The sequence below is a fragment of the Vanellus vanellus genome (assembly GCF_965231255.1).
Source record: "Vanellus vanellus genome assembly, chromosome: 18".
Lineage (NCBI taxonomy): Eukaryota > Metazoa > Chordata > Aves > Charadriiformes > Charadriidae > Vanellus > Vanellus vanellus.
In genome coordinates, this window is record NC_138923.1 from 2,386,989 (window position 1) to 2,404,390 (window position 17,402).

General features: G+C 44.4%; 1 protein-coding gene across 1 annotated transcript; it reads left to right on the forward strand.

The window, feature by feature from the left end:
* Window positions 1-2,041: 2,041 nt before the first annotated feature.
* Window positions 2,042-14,364, forward strand: NELFB (negative elongation factor complex member B). Its single transcript, XM_082492576.1, has 13 exons — window positions 2,042-2,197; window positions 2,419-2,582; window positions 2,775-2,874; window positions 3,556-3,786; window positions 5,878-6,063; window positions 7,235-7,347; window positions 8,033-8,135; window positions 9,116-9,211; window positions 10,476-10,618; window positions 11,567-11,673; window positions 12,624-12,765; window positions 13,521-13,629; window positions 13,885-14,364. The coding sequence occupies exons 1-13, from the start codon at window positions 2,096-2,098 to the stop codon at window positions 14,020-14,022; spliced, it is 1,734 nt and encodes a 577-aa protein (XP_082348702.1). The 5' UTR covers window positions 2,042-2,095; the 3' UTR covers window positions 14,023-14,364.
* Window positions 14,365-17,402: the final 3,038 nt, after the last annotated feature.

Sequence of the window (17,402 nt, forward strand, 5' to 3'; positions counted from 1 at the left end):
GAAGACATCTGCACATTTGGATTTCCACCCGCAGGAGACTCTGGCTGGTTTGGTCTTTGCTGTGGGGGGGAAAAGGTAGGGGCTGCTCAGGTCTTTTGCCCCCAGAACGCCTGTGTAGGTGCCTGTACACCCCTTCCCGACAGCCTCCCCATGAAAAAGAACCAACCCCCAGACTTTACAAAATGCATGTCCACTTTCTCCTCTCTGGTGCCACAAAGACACATCCCTAGAACCAGAGTTTCTGAAGAAAACTGTTAGTCCCAAGGGAGGTGCTTCTTTCAGGTTGTCCCCATCTGTTTCCCAGTGACGGGGTCTAGGAATACAAGTGCAACTTCTTTAAAGAAATATTTTGGTTTGTGTGAGCTGGACTATTTATTGGCAAGGCCATCTTGTCCCCACCAGAGGACTTCACCAGCCAGGCCTCTGCAGAGCTAAAGGAATGACACTTTTTGGTCTTGCAGGGGTATTTGTAGGCACATCTCTCTGTCTTAGAGTTGTTTTAAGCAAAGTGCCAGAATTTCCTCATCTTCCTGAAGAGTTTAGATTCCATTCAATTTTGCTGGTCAGGAACTAGAATGTGACTGTAGATGTCCTGTAGTGACAGGACAAGGGGCAGTGGTTTTAAACTGAAAGAGGGTAGTTTTAGATTGGACATGAGGAAGAAATGTCTTAGGATGAGAGTGGTGAGACCCTGGAACAGGTTACCTAGAGAAGTTGTAGGTGCTCCATCATTGGAAGTGTTCAAGGCCAGATTGGACAGGGCTTGAAGCAACCTGGTCTAGTGCAAGTTGTCCCTGCCCATGGCGGGGGGTTGGACTAGATGATCTCCAAAGGTTCCTTCCAACCTGAACTGTTCTGTGATTCTTTGTTTTGCTTACACTTGGGCTGACAGTGCTCTACTTTGCAAAGGGGACAGGGATTAAATTGCCAGAGTGCTGACAGCCCTCCTTGCCCCTGCTATCATGTCTGCCCCGGGGCACAGGCAGGCTTTCATGTGCTTTGTTAGGAAGGATTTGTGCAGCATTCAGTCTGCTGCAGTGCTGCGAACAAAACAGGTGCCCCAGGCATCCTCCTGGCTCAAAGAAATGCTGCACGTGGGATGGGTGGAGTGGCTGCTTGCACTGTGGTGGTTGGCTGATTGCTCATGCCCATGGGCTGGTCACGGTAGTTTATACCAATATCGTGATATATCATCAGCGCCTAAGGATATCCAGCAGCTACCGAGGAGCTGCCATACCCTGCCATGGTCAGGCCTTCCCTACTTCGCTCCACCGGCAGTGGTGTGCACCTCGAAGCGTGCAGGGATGGCTTTTGCAGCTGGGACGGGGAGAGGGGGAATCACGGACCTGAGGGCAGCTCGTGGCTGGGAACAGTGGAGCACATCCGTTCTGTCCTCTGGATATCAGGGTTCACCGGGGTCTGTCCACAGACCCAAGTGGTTTGGGGGGCTTTAAATCACATAGGTTTTGCCTTGGTAGTTATACGAACTGGTGGGCAGGCGCCAAAGGGGTTTCTGCGACGGGTTGGACAGACGCAGCTCTATACAATCCTGGCGCCTGGCTGCAGGTCTCACGAAGGACAAATTAGGATTTCCCCCCCCCTCTGTAGCAGCTATCCTGAAAGTATGGACCTGTCGAGGTCGCAGTGTGAAAGGGGAAAGGCCACTTCTCCTTTGTGAGGCTGTTTTTGGTTGCGTTTCTCGTTTTCATCGTTGTCTGCCCGGGATCAACCCAGAATCTGTGGCCGCCCTGCAGCGAGGGGGGGACGCCTCACATCCGCAGGACCCCGACATTTGTTGCCGCGCTCCCGTGATGGCGATGGTCGCAGCAGCGTGCCCAGCCTCGGGGCCTGCGGCCTGGCCGCCTCCCCCAGCGCTCAGCCGGCGGCCTGGGCGGATGCTGCGGCCCCGGTGCCGGCGGGGAGCGCGGGCACTCCTCGACGGAACCTTTGTGCGGCGGAGCGGGTTCCGCGGGGCGGGGAGGAGCGGCGGACCGCGCTGAGGGGGGACCCGAGAGCGGGGCGGCCCGCCGAGCCAAGCGGCGCCGGCGGGGAAGCAGTGGCGGGAGCGGGCTCGGCGGGGCCCGGGCAGGCCGCCATGTACGCGGGGCTGCAGGAGCTGGGGGTGGCCAACGGCGAGGACCTGAAGGAGACGCTGACCAACTGTACGGAGCCGCTGAAGGCCATCGAGCAGTTCCAGGTGGGGCGGGTCGGCGTGGAGATGCCCAGCGCCCATGGCGGGGGCCGGGGCTGTGGGGTGGGAGAGAGCACGAGAAGGCCCCAGGCGGGGTCCACTTTGTGGTATTTTCCTCTTTTTATATTGTAACCAGCGTGTCTTTAGCAGTCCCTGCTGTGGGTTGGTGGCTGGCGGAGCCGGCTAACCCCCCCACCCGCGTCCCTGTCCGGTGTTTGTGTTGGCAGACGGAAAATGGAGTGCTGCTGCCCTCCCTGCAGTCGGCCCTGCCCTTCCTGGACCTGCACGGCACCCCCCGGCTGGAGTTCCACCAGTCGGTGTTCGACGAGCTGAGGGAGAAGCTGCTGGAGAGGGTCTCTGCCATCGCTTTGGAAGGGAAAGTTGAGGAGAGGTTTGTCAGCGGTCTTGTTGGTTATTTGGAGTGGGCTGGGAATTTTGTGTGAAAATCAGTTACAGTGGGTGAGTGAGTTGTGCGAAGGAGAGAGAAGTTCCTGGGGGATCAAGTTCCAGCAGCTCTGAGATGAGCCGCTTTGGTCCTTTACTGTAACGTGGTACTTAGTCTCTTGCTCTTCCATGTTTTCAGATACAAGAAGCTGGAAGATCTCCTAGAAAAGAGCTTTTCCCTGGTCAAGATGCCTTCCATACAGCCTGTGGTAATGTGTGTCATGAAGCACTTGCCCAAGGTAAAACCGCTCCACCGGTTGGGCTGTTCCGTTACATCTCTGCTGTGTAGCTTCTCTTAGCTGTGCTGTTGGTTGGGCTGCATGCTCTGTCTGCAGACCTTCTGCAAGGTAGTTGTTTAGTGTTAGGAACTGACTGAAGGTTTACTACATTCTTGTGTCTGGTATTGACTTTGTAGACTAATTCAAAAAGCATTTTACATTTTCATAATCAGCTGAAACTATTTCCCTATTTTATTCAGTTTATTCAGCTTCCTAAAAGTAGTCAAGTTCACTGATAGATGAATTTTTCCACAGCTGATTTAAAAATCTATAACAAATGGAAAATAAGATTTGAAGAATGCAACCATGAGTAGACACGAGCGAGATGTGGATTTATGAAACAAAAATCTCTAGGAGTATCTTATTAAAAGAACCATATTGTACTTAAAGTAATGGATTCAAAACTGCTACTAGAACTTATAAGTTACTGAGTTTTGAAACATCACCGCAAATCTTAGCATCATAGGTTTAAAAGAAGTGTTGAGTGTCTTAGGACTGGCTTACTGTTACAGAAATAGTTGTGTAAATTACCAGACTGCCTGAGATCATGATTTAGATGTATTCTGTAGTGAGCTACTTATTACTTGGACAGTCAGGCAGGTAAGCTGCTTTGCATTTTGGTAACCACTCTGTTGATCATAGGTCCCTGAAAAGAAGCTGAAGTTAGTAATGGCCGATAAGGATTTGTATAAAGCATGTGCAGTGGAGGTGAAGCGCCAGATTTGGCAGGATAACCAGGCTCTGTTTGGTGATGAGGTATCTCCACTGCTGAAGCAGTATATCCTGGAGAAAGAAAATATTCTCTTCAGCAATGATATTTCTGTCTTGCACAATTTCTTCAGTCCGTCTCCCAAAACAAGGCGTCAAGGAGAGGTAAGGACAAGGAAACATTTTACAACATGTTTGTGAATGGAATTCATCAGCTTTCAGTCAACCTCGACAAATAACAGTGTCCATTTCACCCACCTAACTTCACTACTGACGTTGTTTGGCTAGACAAAGTATTTGCAAGAAATACCAGGCTGTTTTCTCCCACAAATCTTGATGAAAACAGCAGGAATTATTTTAATAGTTACTCAGTGCTGTGTAGTAATTGATTAATATTCTAAACTGTTTATGAGCTTTTAAATAAATAGTAAGGCCAATTTTTTTCCTTCATTGCTCAGTCTGGCTTTGATACCCCTCAGCTGTTCTGAAGGATGAGCAGCTCTATCAAATCAGTTTGAATATCTTAAATTTCTTTTTTTGGAACTTTTTTTTTAGCAGGACATAGTCCAAGAAAAACGTCTTTTTTTTAAGCTTTGCTGTTTGGTTGTTTTGTGGTTTTTTTTTTTAAAGATGGAAGTTGTAGCTAAGGTGGCATTTGGAAAAGTTGCTCTTTGAGTAGGGTTACATGAGATGGCTGAGTGGGTCCAACACTCAGCCACAGGAAGGACAGGTGCTGCTCCTCCCCTCCCTCCCTGTAGCTCTGGTGATTATCTGACCTTTCCATGAGCTGATTCAGGTCAGTAATTGCTACAGAAACTCTAGCAAATAAAACCAGCCAGTAGTTTTCCAAGACAGTGAGTTGGATCTGCTCAAAGAAATCAGCTGGCACCAAAGCCATCACAAGCAGGTGGGCTGGGTCTCACAGGCAGGTTTGATGTGGGAGGGAGCAGTGGCATAGGGGTTAGGAGGAGTGGCTCTCTCCTCTTCTTGGCAACAGCAAGCCATTGCACTGGTTCAGCTGTAATGTGTTGCTTTACCTCAGGGTGCTTTTGCTCCAAAAGGGAAATACCAGAGTTTCTGTAAGGACCTTGCTATCAAGAATGCTAAGGAGCTGCAGTGATAAGGCAGTATAAAGCTTTTATTTCAGAGAGGACAGTACATCTGTTACATGGAGGGGTTGGTTTGGGTCAGTTTTGCTTTCAAAAAAGCTGCACCATCTGGTGCAGTTTACTTCAGGTTTACATTGCAGACTTGTAGTGTAACCCTGGCTGGCAACTGAGCACCACACATCCGCTTGCTCATCCCCCCTGGTGAGACAGGGGGAGAATCAGAAGGGTAAAAGGAAGAAATGCATAGGTAGAGATAAAAACAGTTTAATAATTAAAGAGAAATGGAAAAAAAAAAGGAAGGAAAAAAACAACAAAGAGAGAGGAAAATAAAACCCAAGAGAAACAAGTGATGCAAATGAAAACAATTGCTCACCACCAACAAACCAATGGCCAGCCAGTCCCTGAGCAGCAGCCCTTCCGCCAACCTCCAGTTGTATTGCTGAGCGTGACGTCATATGGTCTGGAATATCCCTTTGAGTTGGTCTTGGCTGTCCCAGCTGTGTCCTCTCCCAGCTTATTGTGCACCCCCAGCCTACTCGCTGGTGGGGCAATATGAGGAGCAGAAAAGGCCTTGACTCTCTGTAAGCACTGCTCAGCAGTGACTAAACCATCCCTGTAACTAAACCATCCCTGTGTTATCAACACTGTTTTCAGCACAAATCCAAAACATAGCCCCATGCAAGCTACTGTGAAGAAAATTAACTCTGTCCCAGCTAAACCCAGTTGAAGCCTCACCTTCATTCTCATGCCTGTGGCCTAAAGGTAGATAAAAATACAAAAAGGCTTCCAAAGAAAAGCGACTTTTGTTCATGTTACAATAATTGTAAATTATATTCCTCAATAAAAGGTACTGCTTCTTACCTGTTTCACATAGCTGAGCACCTTATTATACAAATGCTTCAATTTCTGTTTGCAAGAGACCTTTTTGTTGACATTATTCTTTCATTGTGGCTATGAAATTTTTTGGTGAATATCTTTTGAACAAACGCTCTTGGAAATCTTGGTATAAATAGTTCCTTTTCAGGAACTCATGTCAATGCGGATGTTTCAATCTTGATAAATCATGCAAAAGAATTAATTTACATCGTGTGTGTGTGAAATAACAATCTCTTGGTACTAGTACACATGTTTTCCTCTTTGAGTTTAGGTGGTTCAGAAGCTGACCCAGATGATTGGGAAGAACGTGAAGCTCTATGATATGGTGTTGCAGTTTCTGAGAACATTGTTCCTTCGGACAAGGAATGTTCATTACTGCACGCTACGGGCAGAGCTCCTGATGTCACTGCATGACCTGGAAATCAGTGAAATCTGCACCGTTGACCCCTGTCATAAGGTATTAATCATGTTGGACAGATAGGAGAATTTTCTGTTTCACCCACTCCTGTGCGTACCTGCTGCCCTGCAGGACTTCAGCCCAGAGAAGATGACTCCTCTCTGTGAAGAGAGTTCAGACCTTGAATCCAAAAGTCATCTTATATTCGTTGGAACCTCAGGTGAAAATTTCATCTTGGTTAACCAGCAGCTTGCTCTCATTTCATAACCCATAAATCATTCAAATTTATGGTACTTGTTCAGTGTTAAAAACAACATCTAATCTGACCTATGTAGATGCTGCAAAAAATAATCAAAAACATTAGCTGGTCCTTTGTCTGTGGTCAGTATCACTCTGATCTAGGACAAAGCTTTTCTTCTTAAGTAATGTTGCTAAGTTTTATGTGTGTTCAGCTTATAGGGAATATGACATAGAGTGATGATGTTACTACATGTTTTCTAATGTCTTCTGATCAAGACTCCCCAAATCAGTGACTGAATAAAAAAGGGCAATTCTTGTTCAAGTTGCAGATCATTTTGCCACTGCAAAATGCAGTGATTGCTGCAAGGAAAGGAAACCACAGTGAAAGCATTTCAGAAAATTCAGCAAGTTGTTCTTTTTTGACAGCTGAAATGTTGAGGGAAAATATATATTGTTTTCTGAAAGGGGAAAAAAGCCCTTAATCTTAGGTCAGATAAAACATTCCAGTTATCTGTCTTTCCATTTTGATAATACAGCTCTAAAGCAGAAGCACCTCCACTGCTAATATCTCCTACTCAGAGGGTGAGAGTGGTATTGCAATGGCTAAAATATCCGTATTATTATTGCTAAATGATGATGCTGCTTTGTCAGCCTCCTACTTGTGTAAATCTATGTTCATCGGGTGTGCTGGGCAGCGATACATTTTATACATGCCTCTTCCTTAATTGCCAAGGAACGCCTTTCTTGGAAGGGGAGAAAGTGACAGCAGGTTAACTTACATTGGTATCTCTGACCTCCTTTTGGAATATTTGTATGTCTGACCTCCTCTGTATTTGTGACCAGCTTGCTACCATACCTAAGTATATTAATAAAATGTATTAATTCCAGATATTTGGAGGTCATTCAAGCCTGTTTTCTCTGACAGTGTGTATTTTATTGCTGGTTTACCGAGTTGCTGTGCTTCATAAAGTTTTGTCCTTTTTTCTAACAGTTCACCTGGTGCCTTGATGCTTGCATTCGAGAAAAGTTTGTGGACAACAAGAGAGCTCGGGAATTGCAAGGATTCCTGGATGGAGTGAAGAAAGGACAAGAACAAGTCTTGGGGTAAGGCACTTGGGCTGTTTATTGAGAAACTGAAAATGGGCTCCTGGTAGTCACAACATCTGACAGGTATTGTAGGTGTTAATTCTTCCCTAGGGCCAGCTGACAGCCAGAAGCTGTTCTGTGCCGTCAACTCCAGTACGTTCATGAGCATTGATGCACTAGGGCATAGCCAGGCATGTTCTGGTTACCTGGCTTGTGCTGCTTAAGTTACTGCCCTTGAGTCTGCCCTGTGGCCTGGTAACTGACTGTGGGAGATGTCCTGCTTGATTTCAGTGCAGAAGACCTTTAGTAATTGTTTCAGAGAACGTGCTCTTTCAAGTCAAAGAAATAACATTTGTGGTGTTTTTACAAGGCAGGAGAAGGTTCATCAGGTGGACACCTGGAGATAACAAAAGACAGAAATTCAGGTTTTCCATTATCATAGTAAAGGTACTGTTGCAGTACTTGCCCTGTGTCTACCTCTCTTCTTAAATTCAGCAGTGTGTGTGTGTGTGTTTATAAAAAAAATAGTGTACACATGCACACAATGCTTTGATGTTACATCTGATAGTTGACAGGATTACAACAAAGAATAGGCTCAAACATCTCACTGCAGTGAAAGACACTGGTATCCTACAGCTGGATATGGAACTGTATGGTAGGGTTGTTTGTTATGTGTGGTGTGTATTTGATTTTTGCTTCTCAGGGACTTATCGATGATCTTGTGTGATCCCTTTGCCATTAACACCTTAGCCTTGAGTACCATAAGGCACCTGCAAGACCTGGTTGGGCAGGACACCTTACCCAGGGTGAGTGTCACAGTTTATGTACTTAATCTGAACTGTAGTCTTAATTGAACATATAGCATTCATCAACAAAAGGCTGGCCCTGTAGAATTAGTACAATTAAGTTCTCAAATGCACGTGTGAATTGAAATAAGAGAAACATGATACTACCTATCCATTTGTAGCACATACCTTATGCATACCAATGCAGGAGCATTGTATGGATACAGGCATTTTGGAGCTCTCTGAATTGACAAACAATTCTCTGCGTGGCTCACTGTCCAAACAGCTATGCATATATAGAATATGTGTCTCCTTGCTTTGTCCTTCCATCAGTTTGCCTAACACCAGCAGCCTTTTTTCCCTGCCACAGTAAATGAGATGGATCAGTTTACACTGTTCTGGTCTGTTGACTGTGGTATAATACAGTTCCTGCAAGTAGCGTCTGCAAAAAGTGCTTAAAGGTTAAAGGAGGGTAGCCTTACAGGTGTCTGAACAGTGTGAGGCATTTGCTGGTTTTATCCCCGAGTTACTCAATCCAACAATAAAATTCAACAACTTCCTCATGACAGTTTAGAACTGAAAATTGTGTTGGTTTCAGGGCACAATATAAACAAAAAAACATTGTCATTCTTACACATACTTTCTCTTTCTTACTTCTATTGAGATGACTTGATTTGTCCTGTCACACGTTATATTTCAGTGTACTAATTTGGCTGGACACGTTTAACAAATGATGTCGTGACCAGAATGGCTGCATACTTCTTGGCGCATTATAAAATGTTACGTAAAACCACAAACTCTCAGGTGTGTCTGTTATTTGATTACCATTTGAAGAATCAGTTGTCAATTAAATCAGAGAATTGAATGCGTCTAGCAGTCTTTGGTAAAGCTGCTAATCCAGGAGAGCTTTGAATGTAAACAACTGCATCCAAATAAATGTCTATATGTGCAACTTGTGGAAGATCAAAATAGCTGTTTTTCTCCTCCCTTTAAAATTCAAGGAAAGCCCCGATCTGCTGCTGCTCCTGAGGATGCTGTCTTTGGGGCAGGGGGCCTGGGACATGATTGACAGTCAAGTCTTCAAGGAACCAAAAATGGTGAGTCATTTTGATGTTTAGAATTTAACACATTTAATTAAACAAATTGAGACTTGCTTATTATTTTATTGTGTCCCTGATTTAACATTCATTCTGCATACATCTCATCATAGCTTTCTTAGAAAAATCGTGTAAGTGATCACAGAGCAGCAGCTCAAGTGGACATGCTGTAAGCTTCGTTTACCTGCTTTTTTATTTACGTGAATGCCTGGCCCTTACTGTTTTAAAATCAAACTGTACCTCTGTTAAATTCTGTGCTGTTTACTCATTGTTCCTGGGAACTTCTACACAACCGACAAGTTTGTAAAACACATCTTGTATGAGGAAAGCAGGATTTCAGAGGCTGGTCTGAAACTCATGTAACAGTGCAGCAGCTTTTCATTGACATGAAAAATGTTTTTCCCTTCCGGGTATCTGTTGTAGCGATTTTGTTTAGTGCCACATTCAGCTACAATCTTTCCATGCTTTGGAGGTACTTTGTGCAGTATTATAGGCAGCCCTAGCGTAGTTTGGGAGCAGATTATGTTCAGCTGATGGCAGGAAGGCTAACCATGCTGTTGCACAGCGGGACTGTTTCTCAAGAGAGATTTGCTGTTTCTGTTCTGAACTATAAAGCAGCAAATGTCTACCTAGGGGGACATTTGAAATCTCCAAAATATATATTACTGGCTGATCGCATGTTTATATTTAATACAGGAAGGGTGTGCATTAATACTCAGATTGTAACAGTGAGGGTGACTGAAACTCCAAGAGTAGCGCTGTGATTTGACTTGCAGAGGTGCTGTCATGAATCTCTTAGAAACTGTGAATATTTTTCCTAAAGGGAATCTCCAAATCTTTATTTAAAAACTGTTTTGTGACTGCTACAAGCTGTAACTGCCCACTCTGTGAATCTGATACAACATAGGTTGATTTGCCTTGTGCAAGGAGGTGCTCTTTATTGTTGCTATTCTAGCTATGCATTGGTCCCTGTCAGTAAAGGGAACGAATAAAATAATTTGTAATTCTTGATAAAGGCAGTTTGGTACCATCCTTAAAATTCAGTGCTTGCAGCGGTATTGAAAAAGGTCTCTCAAAAGAAATGCTACGTAATTGTCAAAAGAAAGGATTTGAGCGGGGAATGTTTCTGTAGATGAGGTGAAGTACAGTTTTCCTAATTATCAGTGGAATGTGCGGATTGTTACGGCACTCTAAGACCATTAGGTGGCATGAACTGATTGATGAAAGTGTTTTTCTTTTCCCTCTGTTCTTCCATTCCTTTAAGGAAGCTGAGTTGATCACAAAGTTCTTGCCTATGCTGATGTCCTTTGTGGTGGATGACCACACGTTCAATGTAGATCAGAAACTCCCCTCAGAGGAGAAGGGACCAATTCCCTACCCCAGCACCATTCCTGAAGCTTTCACCAAGTACGTAATCTGCCTTACTGACTTTGTACATATAGTCTTGTTACCAAAGCAAGACATCGAGGAGCCAGCCAACACTGACAGGAAAAAATACTGTATGTCATAGAGCGAAGACTTTTTGGGGGTAAGATTTAGTCCCAGTTGATCAAGCCTGAACTTTTCCTTTAGCAGAACAGGTTTCCACCGTGATTCCTCAAATATTATTTTATGTAGATAAATCTTATTGCCTGTAATGATCATTCTTTTAGTAGATTGAATATGAAAATATATGGTATTACTGCTTTCAAATATGCTGCTTGTGTAGCTTCCCAAGCAGTGAATTATGAGGGTTTGAGTGATATTTGGGTGCACCTGGACGAGTGCCCTTGCTTGGTTCTGAAGAACGCTGTTGTAAATCATGAAATTGGCATTTTTGTCACACAGACACTCATTCTCTGTTGATAACCTGTCACTTCAAGAACTTCAAATAGATAAATAAAACCTCTGTGTGCTCTGTTGCATTCAGATGTTGCACTAATTTCCAGCACAGTTCTTATCTGTGTGCCAGAATCTGGAGTACTGTATCCCGGTGACAGTGTTGATACTTGGCCTTTAGGAAACTAAAACAAAACAGAATTGGACTTTGTATCATCTATGAGTATTTGGGCTTCTTCTAAACCCAATTTTTTAATAGCACTTTTACAGTTATTACTATTATAAATGTTCACAATCAAATCCAACTATTTGATTGTAAGACAGCATAATCTTTGCTGGGTGGTAAATTTTTCTGGACCATGGTAGTGAGCATAGTGATGATCATCATACTCAGTCACTAAGTAGCTGCTCTTCAGTGGTTTTGAGGTTACCCACTGCTGTAACTGCTTGATTGCTATCCAACAATATTTTAAACTGTCTTAAAAAAAAAAAAATCAGTTTTAACTTGATTAAGAAACTTTGCTTCTGCCATAACAGATTCTTGCAGGAGAACAGAATAGCTTGTGAGATTGGGCTGTATTACATCCTTCACATCACTAAACAGAGGAACAAGAATGCTTTCCTTAGGCTCCTGCCAGCACTAGGTAAGTTTTTGTCTTGTCTCTATTTGGTAGCTGTTTGCCTTGTGCTGGGCACCCAGGAGGCAAGTAAATCTGGAGTGAGAGTGATTTCAGAGTCAAAGACGTAATGTTCTGCCTCTGGCTTTTCTGGTGGCTTAGTTGTAGGGCCCCACAGAAGTGTTTGGTTTTGTCTCCTATTAGGATACTTTTCTGCTGATCTGAGAATTTAGGGATAGTGGCTGAGGGTCAATAGTTTCTCAGATCAAAGGCTGGATTAACAATGAGATTAGTTTTGAAGTGTTTGGAATGAATCTGAATGATAAAAGAGCAGATGGCTTAATTCTGCCAATGCTCGTAGTAATTGCAGGTGGCCAGAAATTCTTGAGACTTGGCTTTGTGTGGTGAAAAAAACCTGTAACAAAACAAGACTGAACACAGCCTTAAATTCTTCCCTGGGATTACTTTCTTCACTGACTTCTCTGGGGTAAGTTGCAGGAGAGCTCTGAAGCAATCTTAGGAATTGCAGCTCCCAGTAATGGTGGTGGGGGTTCACTTTTCACTCCCTAACCCCAGATCTGGTGTTCTTTGAACCCTTTGCTGAGCTGTCAGCTCATTCACATGGGTGAGTTTTCCATTGCTAAGTGGTTTGTATCTGCTCACTACGGGGTCTGATGAGTGCAAGGAGGTGGATGTGGCCATGAGCCACATGGTGGAGAAGGATAGTAGGGGACTTTGTGATTTTGGTAGGAGAGTACTCTGTGACTTCAGTCTTGGTGGAGACATGGGTTTTCTTTATGTTCTTCTCACCCCTCTGCTCCTAATCTTTTATGTCTGAAAGATCAAAAAGACCTGCCTGGGCTACCTGTTTTAAAAGGAAATCTCACTGCCAAGTTTTCAGCGGGAACATCTGCTGTGTAGTCAGGTTTTGGCACATCCTCGTTGGTCTCAGTCTCTTTCCTTTTCATGTTGTATAGTTGAGACCTTCAGTGACTTGGCCTTCAGTGATATTTTTCTGCATCTGCTTACTGGTAACCTCACGCTGCTGGGTGATGAATTTTCACTTGAGGAGTTCTGCACCAGTCTCTTTGATGGCTTCTTTCTCACTGCCTGCTCAAGGTAAATCTGATTTTCCTCAGGGAAACCTGAGAGAGGTTATACTGCTTTGAACTATACTTTAGTAGTTCAGCAAACTCTTCACGTGTAGTGGAAATATTAGCCTGGTGCTGATTTTGTGATCAAGCTTTTATCAGCAAAATTTTTAAGTTTTGATTATGAATTATTACTTAAACTTTAATTCATTATTCATAAGTTGAAGTTGCGAAAGATGATATCCTTTGTGTTTTGCAGTAGCTGTGAATATGAAGAGTTAACTTCAGCTCTAAACACAGAAAATCCGTTTGTATCTGTTAATTCTGTTAAGTCAGTGTGGTTCAAGTGCTGGCCTGCAGACCAGGTCTAACCTCCTGAAGGCTTCCCCAAAAGTGACTAGAACTGCTGTGCTGGTGCTGCTACCACTTCCTCCATACGTACAAAAGAACAAACATCCTCCTGCATGTGCATATGGCCTGTCCAACAGAAACCAGCTGCTGCTACATGCTACAGTCTCTGCTTAAAATCTCCCCCCTTCCTTCCTCATAGTTGCTACAGTTAGTCCACTCCTGTTGAATAATTACATGAATTGCTTGAAAGTCTAAGGCAGGGTTAGCGCTTTGTAGCACACAGGCTACAATTCTCGGGTGTTTTGGAAAATTATAACAAAGCTGCCAGTTTGCAGGTGTGTGAATTATTCCAATACTGTTACTGTAGCTTTCTTGTTCTCAAGATGGTGTTTGTTTATATCAGTTACTCTGCTTTAAAATTGCTTTTTGCAGAAAGGAGAATGTACATAGACATGTGCTAAGACTGCTGCTTCATCTGCATCACAAAGTGGCGCCTGCCAAATTAGAGTCTCTCCAGAAGGCTTTGGAACCCACCAAGCAGGTAAGAAGGGAAGCATGAGAAAGGGAAAATTAATTGCAAATGAAATCAGCTGCCTTTCCAGACGTTGCTTAATGGAACATGAGCTCTGCTTTCCAAGTGTACCAAGTTGTGTCTTAATTACCTTGTAACTTCCGCTTTCTGTGTTGGTTTGTGTTAAAACACACAAGGTAATTGCATGCTTAGTGTTCTAGCTAGTAGCAGCTAGAATGAAGTATGACTCTTCTGTTTTTCCCCTCCCTAATTCTCATTCTGCAGAGTGGGGAAGCTGTGAAGGAGCTTTATAACCAACTCACAGAGAAACTGGAGCTTCGCAAGCCAAGTCCAGCCGAAGTGACTGAGACTCCTTCCATGGAACTGCCCTTGCCCACTGTGCCCACACCAGCCTCACGCTGAGCTATGTCTGCAGTGCCAGAGTGAGACAGGAGGAGAACTAACCTAGTGCTCTGCAGCATGAAGACACTACTGCCTTTCAAGTGTCCCTGCCTACAGGGTGGAAACAAAAAAAAGCCACTGAAGCTCTTTCAGGAAACACTGCAGTTTACCCAAGTCTCACTAGCTCTTGCTGGTTAGAAAACTCCGTATGCAGTGCATTGCAAAGGTTTACTTTTCTTAAAGATAGCTGAGTTTCTTCTTGTAGATCAATTTCAAATCTGACTGTACTTTTTTTTTTTTTTTTTTTTTTCAAAAAGGAAATGTCTGTTTTTAAGCTTGGCATCTTGTATTTTTAAACTTGAAAGAACTGATCAATGAGTGTTTATCTGCATTACGGTTGAGCAGGTAGAGTGAAGTCCTGCAGGCTAACCTTAGCTTTCTTCAGCCTTTAGTTTGCTCCTCTGGGTCTTTGGAGAAGATGCTTAACAGAAGGAAATGTCAGAGGAGATAAGCTCCACTGATACAATTTCCCATTTGAGGTTCTTGTTCTTTTGGTACATGGTAAGGCGTGCTGCATTAGTCAGAGGTGTCCACCACTGTCACTAGACCAAGAAGCAGTCAATAGCCATCTTCTCAGCTAGGCTCTTACAAAGAAAGCCAGAAATTGAATCATTCTCTCCCCTTTTCTCCCCATTTTTCTCCAAAGGAGTGGCTTGAAATGAGTCCTGGAGCCAGTGAAAAAAAACAAAACTAGCATATTTCCCGATGACAATAGGGTTTGAGTGTAGGTGGAATGAAATTCTGTCTTTGAAAAAAACCTGTTCTTCATGGCTCATTTGTGTAGCTCTCTGTACTGTTACAGTTAATTCCTGTTCTGCTTTTATTGCTGCCTCAGGTAGAGTGTACAGGAAGATGGACATTGGGACAAGAATGAATTGTGTGAGTTTACAATGGACTTCACACTGATTTTAGCAGGTACCATGTGCCTGGAAAGAATGTTGCCAGTCCCCTGTAAGCAGGAAGCTGCCTACCTGAATTACTCTGATCACAGAATAATTCTGGTAGAAAGGCACTTCTGAGGGTCTGTGGTCCACCCCTGAGTCAGAGCAGGACCAGCCTAGGTGAGGTTGCTCAAGAGCAGGATGATTTATTTGCCTTTGAGTTTCATGAGGTTTCCGCCAGGCCGTTTCTCCAGCCTATTGCAAGGTCCCTCCGAACAGCAGCCCTGCCCCGTGTTCCGGCCATGCCGGCAACCTGGTATCCTTTACAAACTTGCTGAGGGCGTGTTCTGTCCTCAGGTTGTAAATAGAGACATTAAACAATATTAGCCCCGTTAATGACCCCTGAGGAATGCTGTCGGTAATGGGCTGCCAGTTGGACTTTGTGCTGTTGATCACAACCCTCTGAGCCTGGTGTCCTGCCAGTTTTCCATGCGGCTATCTGAACTCTATCAAAACAATTTGGCTATATGGATCCTTTAGATGGTTGTGCCAAAAGTTGTTTAAAGTCAAGGTAAGCTACCTGCTGCACTCCCCCTGTCCACCAAGCCAGGCTTCTCTTCGTAGAAGGTTATTGGGTTTGTCAGGCACAATTAACCCTAGGAATTTGCCCATCCATGCCGGATGTGCCCTGTCACTTTCTTGTCCGTCATGTTTCTGGATATGACGGTTTGATTTATTTTTTTTTTTTTTCCCCCCATCACCCCTTGTTTCCTGGAACTTGAGCACTCCCATTGCCAAGTGATGCTGATGACACTTTTCCATTTCCTGAGGCTGTGTTGGGGGGGAGGGAAGAGAAAGAAACAGAGACTAGTTAAGTAGAGGTGGAAATCCCTCCCCAAAGCTGCTGACTCCCTCTGCCTGGTTTTCTTCCTTCTGAGTTCTTGAGTGCTGCATGAGGAAAGTGAGTGTCGCCTCTCTTCATCACCTTGGTGCTTTATTTCTCCTTTTATGCAGGGACTTGTCTGTATCTTGTGGGAGAACTGGGAAGGTGGGTTATGTTTGTGTATGAGACAAGGGCACTGTCCTCTTGTTCACGCTGCCTTTGTGCCCCTTAACTCCTGGGTCAGTATTGCCTTTGGCAGGCTCGCGGCAGTTCTGGCGTCGGACTTGTTGGAAATGGGAACTGGGTATAACAGTCAGGTCTTTCTTGCTTAGTTTTGTTTTTAAACCATTTACACTGTCATGGTAACTTCCACAAAATAACATCCCACGCTGCTGGCGAACCTTTCGCAATGAACCTACCTCAGGCCCATGCTCTGCTTAGACTTTAAGGTTATTTTAGGTTTGTGTTGGGGATTCTGTCTGTCACTGAAGGTTTCCCTTATACTGTGTGCTCACCTGGGACTCTCCTGTAGCACAAACTTTTAACCCAGGCTGAGTGTGTGATTTACTACTTGGTAGAAAGACATCTTGTGTTTCAGCCTGTACCCACAGTACTGAGATATGCGCTGGTGGTTTTCTCCAGGTTTTTAGATCCACAAAGAAATTGAGTCCCAAAGCACAAACTGGCCGTTACCTGTGCTGGTGGCCGCTTCGGCTGAGGAGGGGAAATCTGGGCAGCGGAGAGTGGGAGCGGCAGCCAGTCCGTGCTTTCCTGGCCTGCCTTCTGCACAAAGATGTGATGAGGAGACGCTTGCCAGAAAACACTGGGTTTGTAGTGAACATCTTGGTCTGTTTCCATTCCTTGAGATGAGAATGGTTTCACTCCAGTGCCAGCAATTACACAGACTCCTGTTGTATGTGTAAGCCTGTGTACAGCCTGCAGCAGGAGCTGGCTGCAGTGCATGCAGGATGCTCACTCACTTACGCCTGCTCCAGGGCCGGGACATCCCTGGGTTCTGCTCTAGGATTCCCGCTTGGAGTGGCTCGCTCTCTTCTGCTGTGTTGGACGGTGCAGTCCTGCAGCACACTGACCAGGTGAAGCACAGCTGGGATGTGTAAGAGAATTTTTTTTTATTTTTTTTTTTAAATCTTTTTTTTATGGTGTCTCTGTCTGTAGCCCTGTGTAAGTGACACCAGCCAAGGTGCTGTGCAGTGTGCGCTGCCGGGGGGGCACCACCAACAGCTCTGCCTGTCCTCCTGCTGCTGCTTGAAATCCCTCCCTGGCCTCACTCCCTGTTTACACTTGTGTCACAGTTTGTCTTTACAACAGGGGGGTGATACCTGTGATAGGAAAAAATGTGTATTCTCTCCAAACCTGCCGTGCCTGACTGGGGAGTGAATTTTTACAATGAATTCTAATTAGCTTGAGCAATCTGGTCCTCTGTGTGCTTTTCCTGAGAGATCAGAGTAACTCATAGCCCAGAGAGGTTCTTCAGGCTTTTTGGATGGTTAACATTTAACTGAAATTTTACATTGAGCTGTGAAACAAACAATTTGGACTGAGCTAGGTTAGAAGGT

What these genes read in the sequence shown, in the direction of transcription:
- NELFB (XM_082492576.1), top strand. Translation starts at nt 2,096, where the DNA reads ATGTACGCGGGGCTGCAGGAGCTGGGGGTGGCCAACGGCGAGGACCTG. An exon ending in TCATGAAGCACTTGCCCAAG is followed by an intron (nt 2,875 to 3,555) that starts GTAAAACCGCTC and finishes TGTTGATCATAG; the next exon opens with GTCCCTGAAAAGAAGCTGAA. An exon ending in TAGGCTCCTGCCAGCACTAG is followed by an intron (nt 11,674 to 12,623) that starts GTAAGTTTTTGT and finishes CATGTTGTATAG; the next exon opens with TTGAGACCTTCAGTGACTTG.